This window comes from Cyprinodon variegatus, unplaced genomic scaffold, assembly GCF_000732505.1.
Source record: "Cyprinodon variegatus isolate N-32 unplaced genomic scaffold, C_variegatus-1.0 Scaffold4, whole genome shotgun sequence".
Lineage (NCBI taxonomy): Eukaryota > Metazoa > Chordata > Actinopteri > Cyprinodontiformes > Cyprinodontidae > Cyprinodon > Cyprinodon variegatus.
This window is the reverse complement of record NW_015150457.1, coordinates 2,892,916-2,909,957: the sequence shown is the minus strand read 5'-3', so window position 1 is coordinate 2,909,957 and position 17,042 is coordinate 2,892,916. Positions and strand designations below refer to the sequence as shown.

Here is a 17,042-nt window from a genome sequence, read left to right as displayed (position 1 = left end):
TTTTTTTTCCTCAGAATTCTGACTTTAATCTCAGAATTCTGACTTTTTTTTTAAGATTTCTGATTTTAATCTCAGGATTTTAGATCTTAATGTAGATGGGCACCATGAAGGAAGAGATGTGGGAGTACTCAGCTTCACTGACAAAGATGTGAGTTGTTTGAGAGGGCCAGTGACAGATTGGTGGAAAATGATGGAATTCAGCGACTTTTTAAAGTGCCAGGGGGTCCCCGGTGATGCTATTTCATTAATGGAAGAGCAGGAGGCGATTAAAACAAGGGAGCTAATTTCTAAAACAGACATTGCTACGGCTTGATGCTAACATGTTTGTTAGCTGTCAGAGTTCTGAGATGAAAGTCAGAATTCTGAGGAAAAAGTCAGAATTCTCAGATTAAAGTCAGAATTATGACTTTTTTTGTCATATTATACTGAAATAAAATGTAAAAATCTGTAATTTTTTTCAGTGGCCCTAATCCTCTTCCTAAGTGTAATGACAACAAAAAAAAAAGCTGAAAAAAATAAAATAAAATAAGCCTCTTGCCTCAAAAAGGTAGTGGCTAAAGAAAGTATTGTAAATGAGGCTCTGGAGCTTACTTAGTTGATTATTTGATACACTATTACCCAGTCATTTATTTCTAGCTTGTTTTTTTTTTGTTTTTTTTTGTTTCGTTCTTTTGTTATTTCTCACTATGAATACAACCCTGGCCCCACCCTGTTAAATTGGGTGTGGAACCAACACTGAACAGGTTGTTTCTACTTTAACACGCAATTATTACTATTATCTATTTATAATTTTGACAATAAATATTAATCTAACTATGTATGAATCAAACTAATGCAGTAAATAACTCGGTCAAACCGACAATGCGGATATGAGCTGATTATGTTGAAACTTAGTGACACTGAGGCTGGTTTCCAAGGGAGGGGGTCCCCCGTTGGGTTGTCACTTAGCGGCTAGCCTGCAGCTGCTTGGGGGTTAAAGGGATTTGAACGCTCACCCGACCCAAATAAACACTCTCTTGGAATGGCTGGATTGTAAATAACGTTATACACCATAAGTCTTCGTTTACTTAAAGCTTTAGAGGAGTTTGTTTTCGCTTCATGGTAAGAAAATGTTTAGCTGTCATTCAATAACGTTATGCTAAAAACAGCTAAGAGGTTAACAAGTAGGTTTACAAACCTTAAGGTAACTTAGCATTTATACATTATAGACAGGCTGTTTTTGATTTAAAAGTTAACCAATAATCATGTCGATTTCCATGAATTAATGAAACCAAGGATAAGTAGACGGTGATATTTTAGTTTCAGGTAGCAAAGCTTATATAGCAATTCACATTCATTCTCATAACATTACTGTCTGAACAGTCTATTTATGTGCTATTTTTTTTAAATAAAGGTATAAAAGTAACTATAAATAATAGTCCGGATTTATTGGAAAAAAAAAAAAACATTTAAAAGTTGGCCAAATTTGTTTGCGGAGCAGTTAAGTTGGGCATGCTAACATTAGCAGGCCGCAGCCAGACCGGCGGTTTTCCTGATTGTCGAAGGCCCGGCGGAAGCTCACCCCAGACCTGAGGCGCGACCACACTCCTCGTCTCCTTGAAAGTGGAAGAGCATCGCCCCCTAGTGACTGAAATCAAACATGACAGGTGAGTAACACCCATCGGCTTTACGTCTGCACCAATAATAACTCAGATATTGAAGATCTTGCACTTAAGATAATAAGCATTGAATAAAAACATTGAACTTTTAGTTCAGGTAGAGACTTGTTCCAGATGTGTCCATGGAAAAAAATAATCCCACAGCACTGACAATATATTCCAAGCATTTGTACCCGCATCACTTCCAAGTCCACATTCCCTGAACCTCAAGCCCACTAACTGAATGACAGTCCCACGGTGCCCCTCATTCCCAGCCTCTCCTCCTTTTGGTTGGATAGTGAGCTCCATTGTGTTTGTGAGATGTTTTTTAATGAGTGAGATGCACACTGAGCCTGGAGCTGCTATTGAAGGATTTGTTGCTAATCTCTTAGTTAATGCGGGCATCTTGACTGGGCTAACTTAAATTATACGAAGAAGCCTCAGGACAGGAACGAACAGTTTGTATTCATCCGGAATTTATTGTGGATGCATTTTTTTCTTTCCTGGTGCTTGTAAAATTTTTGCAAAAGTTTGAAGGGGGAAACAAGTGCAGGCTTTTATGTGGTGCTTTTTGCAACTAAACTAATTTTTTTGTCAGACAGCAGGGTTTTAGAATAACAGCTATTGGACTTGGATGGTTGATTTTTGAATCAGTATTTCTTGGCTTTTTTAAACGTTTTTCAAGTTTCCGTGTCTGGGTAAAGAAGAGTAGTGTGTGTGTGTGTGTGTGTGTGTGTACGCCTTGCCCGCTATGCCCTTGCCTGCAACAGATGTCCCAGCCACGCAGAGGCTGGCACTGAACTATCGTACCCTTCTGGACCATCGCGTGGGCAAGGGTAAGAAAAAATACCATCCCTTTTGTTCTTTTTTGGACACTGACAGAAGGAAAGCTTTGAAGAAAAAAAAAAAGGTTATCATTGTATTAAGTGACTAAAAGAAAACTCTTGTACATTTTTCTGTGTTTTGTAACTCTTTGTATCTTGTTGTGTAAGTTAAAATAGTTCCATCCTTTTTCCCTGGAAATTTAAACACAGGAGTTGTTCTAAACTTAGAGAAGTATTGGCTAAAATAATGGAAAAGTGTAGAATTTGGCTGTTTTCTAGGTAATTATGTAAAAAAAAAAAAAACATAATTGAAACTGCCTTTTTTATTATCACCCATCCATCTACAAATCCTGACTACTGGTTGAAAAGGGCTAAAACTAATTATATTTAGATTAGTGAAAAGTATAGATTGAGTTATATTGCCACCTAATTAGCTTTAAAAAACTAAACTAAACTAAAACACCTACGTTTTCTCTCAGCATGGATAAATAGAATATCCATCCTGTTGTAGCTGACATAATGTTTTGGTATGTGGAAGAAAACGGGACAATTCACAGGAAACACATGCAGGATTTAGGAGATCATTCTAACTCTGCACACATGAAGGCTGCAACAAGTTAACCCTAAACCTGGAAGCTTTTTTGCTGTAAGGTAGTAGCGCTAATGAGTTGATGACTATGCATTTGGGTTGAATTGTGGTTTGTTCAGGTGGCTCAGTGGTTTGTTCAGATGCAAAGTGCTGCAAATTCATGTTCTTATGAATGTTATTATGTAGAATGTAGTATGAAAGGTTGCTTCCTACATTCGAGCATTGTATTTTCTGACTTCAGGTGAACTTGCTAAGATTTCTTGGATGTTTTTTTAGCGTTGCATGTTTTATTTGTTCATTTTTTTGTCTGCTTTATTTGTTAGGCATATCAGATCAGAATTGTTTCCCATATAATAATCCAAACCATTGTAGAAAAGGGAACAACACGGATCAGTTCATAAGAAAAGACTGTTTGCAAGTCAAGACTTGCTCACACGTTCTTTCTCAACATGTTTTAGTGTGATTCTACTTGATCTACAATCAAAATGAGTAAAAGTAACCTCTGTTTTTCCTGCTGTACAAACTTGGTATATTTCTGTGAACTTGGTTGAGAAAAATGGCTAGCATGTATTTAACTCTCCCTCTGGGCTCTGCTGTCTAATGCTGGCAGCTTTCTAAGCACCGATCAAATGACACAGACCAAGAAGCTGCTGCATTATCTCTTGTGCTGTGAGCGCCATTGTAAAGTTGAAAAAAAAATTGCACAAAAACACAGATTCCTCTGAAAAAATAATATGCATTGGCTAAAAAAGGACTGTAGCTTTTTAGAAAAGTATGCACAAAATATGACAGGTTGCTGGCATATAATTGGCATCCATTTTTTTTTAGGTATCCGCTTTTCATCTTGCTCCATAGGTCATAGCTAATGGCTTTCATTCTTGGCATTGCACCGACGCTTCTGGTTTCATAAAGATGTTAATGTTATGGTTCTACAACATGTTTGATTATCCATCCAGTGACGGGTTGCATAGTACGTAGGTCACCAATCCATCCCAGGGTGACACATAGACATCCACACACAGTTACACACACCTAGATGGACCAATTAACCTGTGGGAGGAAGATACATGCGTGCATGCATGCATGACAACCCAGGGCCATCTTTTTGCAAGGCAATGCTGTGCACACCTCATGTTATCTAAACCGACCACATGGATTATTTTACATTGCAAAGCACTGCTAATTCTTTAAAAGAATTCAAATGTGCCTTATATTAGAGTTAAATATAACTTTGCCTTGAAATACATTTAGAAAAGATGATTTAACAAATCCATAATTTTAGGCCTTTAATGAAACGATGGAAGGACGGGATAAAGTTACATAAGCTTTGTGAAACAGTAACTATAACAATAAAGAGGAGGGAAAGAGGGACACTAACTAAAGAAGAGAGGAGGTTGCGTGGGAGGAAGGTTTTCTCTCTTTCTATCTTTCTATTAACTCACCATGCTCTGTGGATATTTGGCTAGTGTTGTATCTGCACTGCTCTGTTGACAAGGAAAGCTACTGCAGAAGAATAGGAAAATCCAAGGTCATCACGCCACGGTTTCTCTCTGACGTTGTCTCTTAGCCCCCCTTCCGTGCGCAAGTGTGTCTGCATGGCAGGGAGGGTGTGTGAGTGTGTTTGTGTGTTTGTCATAGTGTGTGATTTCCAGTGCCGGGCCTCGCTTTGCACCAATCACGGTGCACGTTTGTATGCTTTTTAGCTCAGAGCACACGTGCAGGCATTTATCCCAGAGCTCCCTCTCTCCCTGTCTCTCTCTCTCTCTCTCTCTCTCTCTCTCTGTGTTTTCATATGCGATCAGATTTGTGTGCGTTTCCAGTGCCTCTCAGCACAGCGGTGTGTCTGAATGAGGAACTGAAGCTGCACTGAGGAAACATCCAGTCCTCGTAGTGAAAAACTCCCCCCCCATCACGGCCGATGTACGGTAAGAATGTCAGTCATTTTTTCCGCCATGCATTGATGTGTGTATGCTCTAGGCTGCCGAAGCGTGTGAGCAATGGTGTTATCACAGGTTCAGCCAGTTTTCCTACATTCTGCAAAAGGCTTTTCCTGCTTGGGTTTCTTTCTAAAGCTGTTACCAGAGTGTAACGTCTCCTGAGAGCATTACGGGAACCCGGGCTCTACTGAGGATCTATTCAATTACATTACTGAACTGAAAGAAGATGCCACTTTGAGGATGTATCTTTTCTGTAATGGATTTTATTTAAATCTTTTTTTTTTTTTTTTTCTCCCCTTTTTCTTATATAATTCTTCGCTGTTTGCTGAAAAAGTGCTGACTTGATGTGTGACACGGAGACTAAGTCATTCAGTCATGGTTGGTCGATTTTTCTTGCAGTTCTTGAGGAATTGGAGCCTGTCAAGGACTTCTAAGCCAGTTGTAGATGATGTGATTTCAGATCTCAGCGGCAAATGTTTAGATACTCTAAATTCTTCTGAGTTTGGATACTCCGTGTACTCCAACAAGATGAGATGAAGCTCTGTAATTCTAGTGCTTTAGCTGAGTTAAAGGGGCGTTTTTGGCACTGATGAATGGTGTGTCAACCTAGCTTTATGTCTTGAGAATTTATTTGGACACCAGCTTGTTGGTTTCTTTATACCAGCTGTGTTTGTTGCCACCCACACGGGAATGTGTGTGTGCTCCGACTTTGTCTCACTGCTTTATAATTTATTGGCTGAAGATGGGTGCTGGTTATATGTCCGCTCGATTCTTTTAACTGTGATAGTAATAAGGAAGGATTGATAGATCTTTATTCTGCCAACACCGCCCTCTCCTGTAAAGCTTCCACAAACTCTCAGCTGCAGCTTATGTGGTTTGTGTCGTCTAATTCGTTTTTTGCTCAATCAATTTTGTCTGTTTGCAATCATTCTCCACTCTGTTTGCTTCCTTTTTATTTTGAATTTGAAGGATCTCTTCAATTCACTCTCTGAAAGTGTAAAAATAGCTGAAAGTTCCTCACCCCCTGCTATTATGTAATAAAAACTCTGAAGGGCAGAATGCTTCGTAATGACTCCAAAGAAGTGGCTTGTATTTATCTAGATGACAAAAGACATTTGCTTCTGTATATTTCTTAATAGTCAAGTCAGCACTGCAAATTCAGTTTTTTCTTACAAATATGAACACATGAATGTAAACGGCACATCGATTTAATCTTATGTTTATCATATTTGTTTGCAGGATGATGGAAATGCTATTTTTAACAAGAATGTGAATTTTCTTAAAACACAGTTCGTTTATTTTTCTCTTTCCCTCCTTCTCGTCTCGCAGCCTGATGTGAAAATATTAAGCTGACATCCAGTGGAAAATGGAGAACGTAATCTCTTAATGTGCCCGCACAATCATTTAGTGGATAAAAATAAATTTGTGATTGGCTTTTTCTGTACTGTGCGTACATATAGTGCTGCAAAGGTATTTGTATGTTATAGCCATTAAATCCAATGCATTTTAATGGAAATTTTATGTGTTAGACTTACACAAAGTGACTCATAGTACCCATGGTTTGCCCCAGTTGTTTAAAAGTAATTAAGGGCTTGTTTATATTTGCCCCCTTTATCCTTAGACGTTGCCTAATTATTTAAAGTTCACTTATCGAGCTGAGATGTGTGCAGTTTGGTATAAATCCAGCTGTTTTGTGCTTCAGATGTGTTAGAATTTTAAAAGACATAGATTGAAGACATAAAAACAAAAGGACTTTTATTATAGTAAGATGGAAACATTTAAAATAAATCTATCAACTCCAAGAAGTCCAGAGAAAGCATATAACTGGAATAGATGTGTTTTTAAAAGAGACATAAAGCAGGAATTTAACTTTATATTGGCTTTTTATTGGTTGAAGGCAACTGGGCTTGGCTTTAAAAAGACTATTGGTTTCTAAGCTTTTGCCTCGCTTTAGGACCATCTAAATGCTGCTGATCTATGAGCTACACAACAGGGAATAAGCAGGACAGATTAATATTATTGTCAATAATATGGTGGTGACAGAATGGTGCTTTGGGAGGGAAAACTGGTTAGAACTTATAGGAAGCGCTAAATAATATAATATAATATAAGTAGCAGAAAATGTTCTATGTTTGTTGTTCAAAAGACTCAAAAACACTTTATTTCATTAATAAATAGTTTGATAACTAATACATCATTTGTATTACATCTTAAAGTTGTGTGAGGAGTTGTATCGCCTAAAATCCCCATGAAATAAAATAAAATTTGCAATCTTGACGTCACAAAGGCTACGTTCACACTGCAGGCCTTGATGCTCAATTCAGATTTCTTATTTTTTTTTATCCGATTTTTTTGCTTTGCCTGTCGTTCACATTCCCAAATATATGCGACTTGTATGTGATCTCCTGTGTGAACTGCATCCATACAACATAAGTGTCCTGCATGCGCAGTAGAGGACACAATGACGTCACAAGCAAGCATGCTCTGCGTTTATGGAAGTAAACATGGATGGTAGTGCAGGAGAACATCTAGCTATCTTTCCCAACCTTAAAAACTCAATCTTTCCAAGATGGTTAAACATAAATACTACTCTCCACATCATCATCCACCATTGCTGTTGTTTTTCTTGCCACTTCTGTGTAGCAAGAAGCAGAAGAGTGACCACTGTCGGGTGTTAATGACATTCAGGTCGGATGAACTCGACCTGGCCGTTCAGACACAGGTCGCATTTGAAAATATCAGATTGATATCGGATTCAGGACAACCTTGCCAAGCGGACTGGGTCGCATTGGAAAAAATCGAATCTCTGTTGTTCAGACTGTCATGAAAAGATAAGATCCAGGTCGTATATGGGCAAAAAAATTGGATTTGGGTCACTTCAGGCTGCAGTGTGAACGTAGCCAAAATCTGGTGGAGTTGGTAGAACCTTGATCCTTAAACAAACCTGTATTTCAATCCATATGGTAAAGTTTTCCAAGTCAGTTTAATAAGGGTGTTTCGAGATGTCTTGCAGCTCTTTCTCGGCACGTTATATTTCCGAGTGACTCACTCTGCCTGCGTGTGCCACCATGTTTATTATCTGGCTTTATTTTACTGCTCCTGAGTGTCTGTGTAGGTGCGGAGGAGCTCTGTGTGTCTCCCCTATATGTATGTTGCTCTGCTTGCTGTGGAGAGTAGGTGGATGTCGTGAGACCCCCCCCCACCCCCTGGTATGTGTGTTTTTTATCACTGTCACACAAATCCCTGTCCTCCCACTTTGTTGTACTCTTTTTTTTTTTTTCCCACACCAACCCATCATTACCAGCCACACAAAACAGTTCAGCGTATTTTCTTGTCGACCAGCTGAACTCGACGGTCAGGGTTTTGTCTCCTAATGAGTCAGTTTCTAACAAACACATTGTAATAAACCCTTCTGCGAAAAAATAGATAAAAAAACCCAGTGTGTGTTACAATTATCCCTCCACCTAGCCTAGAATAAACAAGTGCTGGATGCATTGCAGAATGCAAAACAGAGGCCATTAGCTGAGCATAATGTGTCCATATCAGCGAGCTGCCATGGATGGTGGAGAAAAAACATTTATGAATCATCTCATCAGTTACCACATCAACTGGGCTGTAAAATTCATGTTAAAATTCACAACAGCTACACCTTCAACCTATATAAAAGTCTGTTTATTACCTTCAAAAAATGAATTACACCTCCAGTGAGCAGACAGGACAGGACAGATTTGTGCAGGATGGGAAAGGTACAATAAGTCGCTCTAATCTGTGACTCATCTCAATCTACATCCCAAATCACACTTCCATGTTTATCCCCTCACCTGTCCTGGTCCGTCAGTCTTTCTGTTTTTAACCTCTCTGTCCCTCTCCTCCCCACATAACACCAGGGGCCGGCCGCATTTTCATTAATTCATCAGCGACTCCTAGTCTCAGGCCCCAGTCCGGCCCAGCAACTATGAGAGAGAGAGAGAGAGGGTGGAGGAAGTGAGTGCAGAGGGTTTATTAGTGTTTGAAGTGATGGAGGAGAAATTCTATGAATAGACCCACAGCTCTTTGAGATAAGCCCCAACACAATTCCTGCTGTGGAGTTCCTGCTGAGAACGAAGACACTGCTTGAAACTGAGCAGCTCTTATCGTAAATAGATTTAGGTGGCTTACTGTATCTTTTTTATTTATTTATTTTTTATTAATAAATAGAAGCATCTGCATCCAGCACCTCCCCCTGGTCTAGGTTAGTGGTAACAAGGCTTGTCAGGTATAAAGTTTTTCCTGTATGATAACCAATGTATTAATTATTTCACTCATAATAATCAGGGTCCTTGAGATCCTTGAAAATGTGTACATTTAAAAAAAAAAAAACCCTGGGAGGTTTTTGAAAATATATAAAAGACAGCCATACTTGAATGCCATTGAATATCTGGGTTTTTATTGTCTGGTTGATATTGCATGCTGTCAATGTGTCGAATTTTCATGTTGTGTTTCCCGTACATAGTGCGTGTAGTTAACGTGTGCCTAACAACACATACACGGGTGCAAGTGCTCTTCTTGTTGGTGAATTTCTAGTTACGTTGGTTCGGAGTCGCTGAGTCATTGCATAGTGCCATGTATGGAAGATTTCTGGATGGATAGTTGGGTGAATAAAGCTAAGCTGCTTTCTGTTCCAATGGGCCAGAAAAATGAACATCCTGTTTTTTTTTTTGGACTCAGTTTTGGACTCGGTTTTTGACTAGAGCTTTGTTTTGGTTTGGAAAACAACAATGGCGAAATAAGAAAAGGAAATTCTCCCTTCTTCAGGAACACATCGATCAGTTTTTACCCCAAAATGTTTTTTTAAAACAAGACCCAGTTAACTTGTAGACTCGACAAAACTTTCTTGTGAAATATTTATCTATGCACCACTAGATGGCCTCAGTGAGCATTTACTGCCAATATTAGGCCTCTGGAATTTACGCATTCGCTAAAGAGCTACAAGACTTCAACAAAGTGAGATCTCATCCGTGATTGTAGATATTGTAGGCAATGAATATAAATATAAATGATATAGAAATTATTTCTTTTATAGATACAAATGAAGGCTATGCATATTATTATTATGTAGGTCATGAATATAATTAATAATTATATAAGGTATATAGTCCTTTTTCTTTATTGATTCTGATTCAACATCTATACTCTTATGTTTTTTTTATTAAAATAATACTTAATTAGAATAATTTATTGAAAACATTCAGATTTAGCAGTCTGCTGCTGTGTGTGGTCCTTGATTTTGAAGAACTGGTCATGAAGAGTCCTTTAAAAGGTCATTGAATTGGATTTTAACATGTAATGGTAAAGTGTGGCAGCCCTGAATAATGTTATTTCTAATATTTATTTTTTATTCATATACTTTTATTTCACAAGTATAAAGAGCTAATATATGGAGATTCATTTGTTTAACTTGGTTTGGTTACCTGCTCAGGTAGCATTCATGCTTCAGTGAATAAAAAAACTTTTTTATTTCTAACTCCTCCTAGCACACCAACCACACAGACCTGATGGACGATAATGCTCTCTATTTATATCATTTTTATCTTGTAGGCAGCAATGTACCAGTTAATGCACTGTCTACTCTGAGGTAGTTCATAGTCAAGAAACTGGAAAGAAAGAATAAAATGTTTTCTCACCAGATGACTTGCTGGGTCACCTCTGCAAGTCACTCAAACCTGATTGGGTAAAGTATTTTCACCCTTATGCCCTCATTTTTAGTACCAACATTCGAACACAGGTTTCCAAAGTGAAAGAGACAGAAAGCCCTGCAAAAACAGGAAGATAGATTAGCTCTTTTAACCGAGTAAGTCTTGAAAACTTGAATCATCTTTAATGTTATATCCAGCTGTACAGTGTTTAAAATAAAGATATGTTCTTGTGAAAGCATCCTAAAAAAGCAAATCTGTGGGTAATAGTAACTGGGATATTTTCTCTGTGATGTGCATTAGATGTGCACAGATTGTTAGTTATTTGTGGAGGATATAAATGCTGTGATTTTTGGGACAAACTGCACCAGCTGACAGCTGGTCTGGGAAATCACGGCTCTGTTCTAGTCTGGGTGTTTCATAAAGTGCTGCTTATCATGAGCCACGTGGCCATCTATGTTGGTGAGTTAGAAACGGGGTGCTTAAAGTTTCTGAAGGGTCTGCAAAAATCAGAATTTTTTTTAGTCAATTTCCTTTAGGCTTGATGCATATAGCTTTTTGGTGAAGTGGTAATTAGGTGGCTGGTCATCTTGTTAATAATGGGTCAGTGTGTTTTCCCAATGGGGTTTATGGTCACATTAGTGAGGACTTCAGCCTCATCTAGAAGAGAAAAAAGGAAATGTTAGGATTCATGAAGAAAGTCTTCCTGTCTTTGTTTGCCTTTTACTACAGTTTTCCTCTGCCTGTTTGAAGTGTCAGACCAGCCTAGCCCTCACTCCCTCGGTCCATCACTGAGTGTCCTGACCTACTTTTCCAGTAGCTTTTAACATCCACTAACTTGTGAATGTAGTTTTTGTTTTCTCTGCACCTGAGAAAACGGATAAGTATTCATTTGGGGTTTTTGGAGCTTATCCCCTTTTTTTCCTTCATATCTTCACTCTCCCTGCCTGTGTTTATGACTCACCACTGCTGAATTCTGTCAGCCAATCAGAAATCAGCTCTGTCTGGCTGCATAGTTTGTCTCTCCAATGCAAAGTCAAGAAAAGAACCATCTTTCTTCATGTTGTCTTTGCTGCACATCTCAGAGCTGTTTTCGTTGGGTTGCCCATATCTGTTCCTGTGGATTTGGTCTTTGTTTACATAAATATTAGTGCCTGCAGCAAACATCCAACCTTTCATTAACACATTTTACTGTCTCAGTATGTCAGCTTTCTCAGCTGGCTCCAGATGTGTTTACTGGCTCCCTTAGTAACAGATTGTGTCTCTACCTCTTTGTTTAAACACTTTGTTTGCACATCACTACCAACTTTAGTTTGAATCAAGTTGGTAAATGAGTCTCAACTAAAGCTAGAAGCACTTTAAGGGCACCCACTGGTTGATGTATCTCTAAAGTGATTACTTTCTATTTCATTTTTAAGGAGAGAGTTTGGGTAAATGGAGAGCCTTTTAAAAGATGTGGATAAAATAAACCTACTCTTTTATGGCCCTTTTTCTCGTATATATATGAGACTAATTGACCATGTCTCTTTGTTTGTCTGTCTCTCATCAGGGGTTTGTGGTTGTTGCGGGGCACTCAGGCCTCGGTACAAGAGACTGGTGGACAACATCTTCCCAGAAGACCCAGAGGTAAGAAAACCTGCTGGCTCTCTTTCCTCTGTGATGCTTTCTGATTATGTATTTTGCACCAGGATACCTATATGCAGATCTGGCAAATTTGTACATTTCCCTTTATGATGAACCCCTAAATACAGTCCAGTGCAATTTACAGGTTACTTCATTACTGTAGTCCAATTTGTTTGATTTAATCTTAGTTTAAATACAGCTGTTCTGGAAGGAAAGAGCCCAAGCTGTTAGGAAGTATGAAAAAACAAAAAAAAAACACGTCTTTTAACCAAGCTGGTCATAGAGGAGGTTATGAAGTTAAATGTAGAGTTTGGTGATGGTAATGTTTAAACCCACCAAACACTGCTTGGTTAGATTTAACTGAGTTAAACCGTTCACATTTTTTAAAATGATTAAGGAAATGTTTAGATCGGATTTTCTGAACCAGGTCTATTATGTTAAGTAAGGTTGGGCAATTAAATGAATGTAGTAAATGACAGGCTGGGCCCTGTAATGGTCCATATACTGTATGGGTTTTTTAAATATTGACCATGAAAAACCTAAAAAACAAAAAAACTCCTAGTTGTAAGCAAAGCTTTGTTTTTTTTTTTTCATCTAAGTGCAGTGGTAATTCACTCATACTAGCCCCAGTTTATGCCAGTTTACAGACCGGTCCACTGTTTCATTGCCTTTCAGCAGTGTTTTGGACTCTATTCCTCAGGGCACACTGCCCTGTATGTTTTAGATACTTTTTACACACCTGATATCAATTGATAGCAGATTATCAGGCTTTGCTGAGCTGCAGTCGTCTGGTTTAAGTGTTTTGAATAAGAGGAACATCTAAAACATGCAGGACCGTGTGCCTTGAAAAACACCGTCCTACAGACTCTTACAATATACATAAAAATGGTCTCCTACAGCAAATCTCTGACACAGATTAGACTTTTCTGAGAGATTTGGCTCAATAAAAATAAATAAATAATAAACTCATAATTACTATAACATCTCAGCATAGAATTAGAACAATAAGAAAGGGAAAACTTTCTTATTTTAAACTCTTTGACATGAAAACATGTATGTTTACCTTTTGGGTTTTAGTAGCGTACACATTTAGTTTGCAATCATTCCAGTGGTTCTAAAGGCGGGTTCTGAAGGTTTTCTTATGTTGTTGGGTATGCTGTGCTATTTGTGATATCAATGGGACATGTTTTTCATGCATTTACCACCAAGCCAGTGGATCCTCTCCATCAATGACCTCATTTCTCTCTGTGCCCTCCTCTTTGGTGTGCCTCACTCTCCTTAAAAGGCTGCCCAGATAATGTGGCCTCTTTTTAGGTGGCTTTTGTAAAGTTTCTTCTTTTTGTGAGAGCTGCTACTGAATCTGAGTGAGCTTCTAGCAACATTAAAACAATAAGTAATGGCTGGTAAAACAATTTTTACCCAGATTTAAAGGCTTTTTTTTCTGAAGCAGTTTTTTTTAAGCACAGATTAATTTTATTTATTTAGGTTCAGTAATAAATTTGTAAGTGACCAATGATAAAAAACAAACAAAGTGCACCTTACATTCATTTTCTTCCTGAGCTGCTTCAGGCATCGTCTGTGCTACATTTCCTTTGATTCCCTGGAATCTGACTCATGAGTCATAAAGAGAAATCATTTTAGTGGAGATGAAGAGACTGATGTTGCAAAGGAAACTTTTCATTAAAGCTGCGCTGCACCTGCTTTAACCCGATTTAGATTTTAAATATGTCAGGAAGTTCTAATACAGCTACATTTTGGTGCATTTACACCAGTTTCTAATTTTGTGTGTATAAATCTGAGCACTTGCAGCTTCCAATCCCTGTCAAGGTTTCCAAGTTTGGCTTTCTGCTGCTCTAATGGTTCCGCTTTAATATCCAACAAATTAACCTATTATCTATGGTTTAATCATGACTGTTCCACTGCTTTGTCGCCTATCAGCACATTCACAGTATTTCATGCATTTCACAGAGTAACTGTTAGGTTGTATTTTTATGTAAACCTAATGTTTTGACAGGCTTTAGTATTTGGAATGGCTTTTTTGCATAGTAGATTTAGGATTTTAGCTCTGAAGTGTTTGGGAGAATAACAGTGGTCCCTTTATGTTGCAATTGACTTTGGTAAACCTGGAGTAGCAGTTTGATCACAGAGCACTTACTTGGAAAAAGTATTAACGTTTATGATGTCAGTAATGTTTTATTTAAACATTTCCTCACATGCTGTGGTTAAATGATTAAAAAGACAATTCAAAACTTTAAGGTTTACTTAAAGAAGCTGATCTACTCAAAGTGGGTATTGGAAAAGTGAGAATTGGAAATCTTACTATTTAAATGATGCTGCCCCTAGTGGGTTGTAAGGGTGTAAATTACAGTATATTCATTTGATGGATCAGTATAATGTTTGCTGATGTCACAAAGTCTGTCATCAATGAAATAAAATCCTCAACTCTTCAGTCGATACATACAATATTATGTTCCCATCTAATACATGTATAACCTCATTAACTACTACATTTATTCACAGAAACTGTGTTAATAAAACAAAAATCGATAATCTGTTCACATTCTGACTCAGTATGGCTCTAGAAGTGCAGTTAAGATAAGAAACCAAGTCGCTATGAGCGGCTCAGGATGTTAGTATCTACACCTTCTCTTGGATTTCTGCTCCAAATGCAGCCAACAAGCTAATTTATACATTTAGAGTAGACTGAGACTTCATCTGTTTCCTTACATCTGCAATGCTACTTTGAGGGGTTTTGGGTCTTGCTTCAGCAAAATTAGAACCTCAATAGGCTCAGGACATGTGATTTTAGCTCGCTCTCCATTCTTTGGCCAAAGTGAAGAGTGGTGAAGTAGGTCACAGACGGGTGGGGTGTTGGGGGTAGAGTGGAAACTTAGTGATCCAGTTATATGCTTGCATCTAACTTGCTGGATTGAGAATAAGTATTTCACTGTGTTCATTAGATTATTCTGAATTTTCAGCAAAATATTGTTTTACTATAAACATTCAAACACTTAGTGAATTTTGAGAGTGACAACATATTTTTCAATGCTAATATACTAAAACATTAGAAGATGTATTCATTCTGGCTCCCTCTGGTCTTTCTGTGTTCTCCCATAACCCTGCCAGGATGGACTGGTCAAGGCCAACATGGAGAAGCTGACATTTTATGCCCTGTCAGCTCCAGAGAAACTGGACCGTATCGGGGCTTACCTATCTGAAAGGCTGTCGAGGGATGTGGCCCGACATAGATATGGGTAAGACTCTTTCCCCCTGAATTATAGGTATACTCTAGTCATTTTGGTTCTATCTGCTCTACAGTCACCTGTTTTATCACTTTTCAGGTTCAAACATTTTCCCACAGGATTAAATTTATCTCCATTAAAGCTGACATTGTGAAATTCTGGGAAGAATTTCAGATAGCTAAGCTATGATGTAATAAGACATGTGTTACATTTATAATCTCCTTATATCACTGATCTCTGGACAAGATTAGAAGTCATCAAAGAGATTAAGAAGCTCTCCTTCATGATGTATGTGGATGATATTATGTGTTGTAAACATAAAATTCTTAGTCATCATCAGTCTGCTGAGTTATCCAAAGACGGATGAGGTTGGCTTTCATTTGTTCTAATTCAATTAGCAAAAAGAAACAAACTAAAATAGGAGCATTTTCTGCTTAAAGATAATATTCTCTTTGTTTTGAAAGTTAAATATGTCCTTTTCTTGCTTTTGCTTTTGAGGTATGTGTGCATTGCCATGGAAGCTTTGGACCAGCTGCTGATGGCCTGCCACTGCCAGAGCATCAACCTGTTTGTGGAAAGCTTTCTAAAGATGGTGCGAAAGCTGCTGGAGTCTGACAAACCCAATCTGCAGATCCTAGGAACCAACTCTGTGAGTTTACTACATGATCCATAAAGTGTTTTATTTCTTTACGACAGTTACCTTTATCTTTGCTTCCCATTCTTTATTAATTATTTTAATGAGATGGATCAAGATTACTAGAAGTTTATTTATTTTAAGCACATTTACAATCCACATGTTTAAATCTGTGATTGTTCTTTTTTTAAATTGATACCGATTAGTCTTTTTTCCTCATGTTGCTATGAATCTTATCATTTGATTCGCTGGGATCAGTGTTGTTTTTGACAGCCATCTTAGATTTAGTCTTCAGGATTAGTCTTAGTCACAATTTAGTCATTACGATATGTAATCGTTTTAGTGGGTTTGAGTCAACTAAAACTTAAAAAGGTTTTACTCTAGTTTTAGTCAGTTTTATATTGCAAAAAAGTTAAGTGTTACAATTTAAAATAACAACCAGATTATTTAACAGACTGACAGCTCTAGCCTAGATACAACAATAGCTGGGTATAGAATCAATGTTCATCATTGCTGTTGGGCAGAAAACTTTGATTTATAGAATTCAAGTAATTTTTATGAATAAATGCCCTACTTTATTAAAATGTGTCTCACAAAGGCTGTGAAAATAGCTGATCTAGTTCAGCACATTATATTGGTTAATATAGCCGACAGAGAAGCTAACATATTGTACATTAAAAGAATGGTTTTAGACATACAAGGTTTCCATCATTAAAGCAAATACTTCCTGATCTACTATGAATTATGCATTACACACAGATCAATAAAATCTTCATTGCTTGTAAAAAGCAAAGGAAAAAAAAGATTCTTCTCTCCATACTTTGGCAATTTTGGCTTTATTTCTTCGTCAAAGTAGAATTTAATTCACAGGGTTTTGATATAAA

General features: G+C 37.7%; 1 protein-coding gene across 6 annotated transcripts in view; it reads left to right on the top strand.

The window, feature by feature from the left end:
- Window positions 1–843: 843 nt before the first annotated feature.
- The window catches only part of efr3b (EFR3 homolog B), a 35,024-nt gene continuing 18,825 nt past the window's right edge, over window positions 844–17,042 (top strand). The window contains exons 1-5 of one of the 6 annotated variants that reach the window (XM_015373213.1): window positions 844–1,101; window positions 1,508–1,646; window positions 12,209–12,285; window positions 15,409–15,536; window positions 16,023–16,173. In XM_015373213.1, the coding sequence (XP_015228699.1) occupies window positions 1,640–1,646; window positions 12,209–12,285; window positions 15,409–15,536; window positions 16,023–16,173 (363 nt within the window). In that variant the 5' untranslated portion in view covers window positions 844–1,101; window positions 1,508–1,639. Of the gene's footprint in view, window positions 1,102–1,480; window positions 1,647–2,371; window positions 2,474–4,852; window positions 4,976–5,124; window positions 5,241–12,208; window positions 12,286–15,408; window positions 15,537–16,022; window positions 16,174–17,042 lie in introns of those variants that run through there. The other 5 variants (XM_015373195.1, XM_015373205.1, XM_015373180.1 and 2 more) reach the window with 5 other exon arrangements.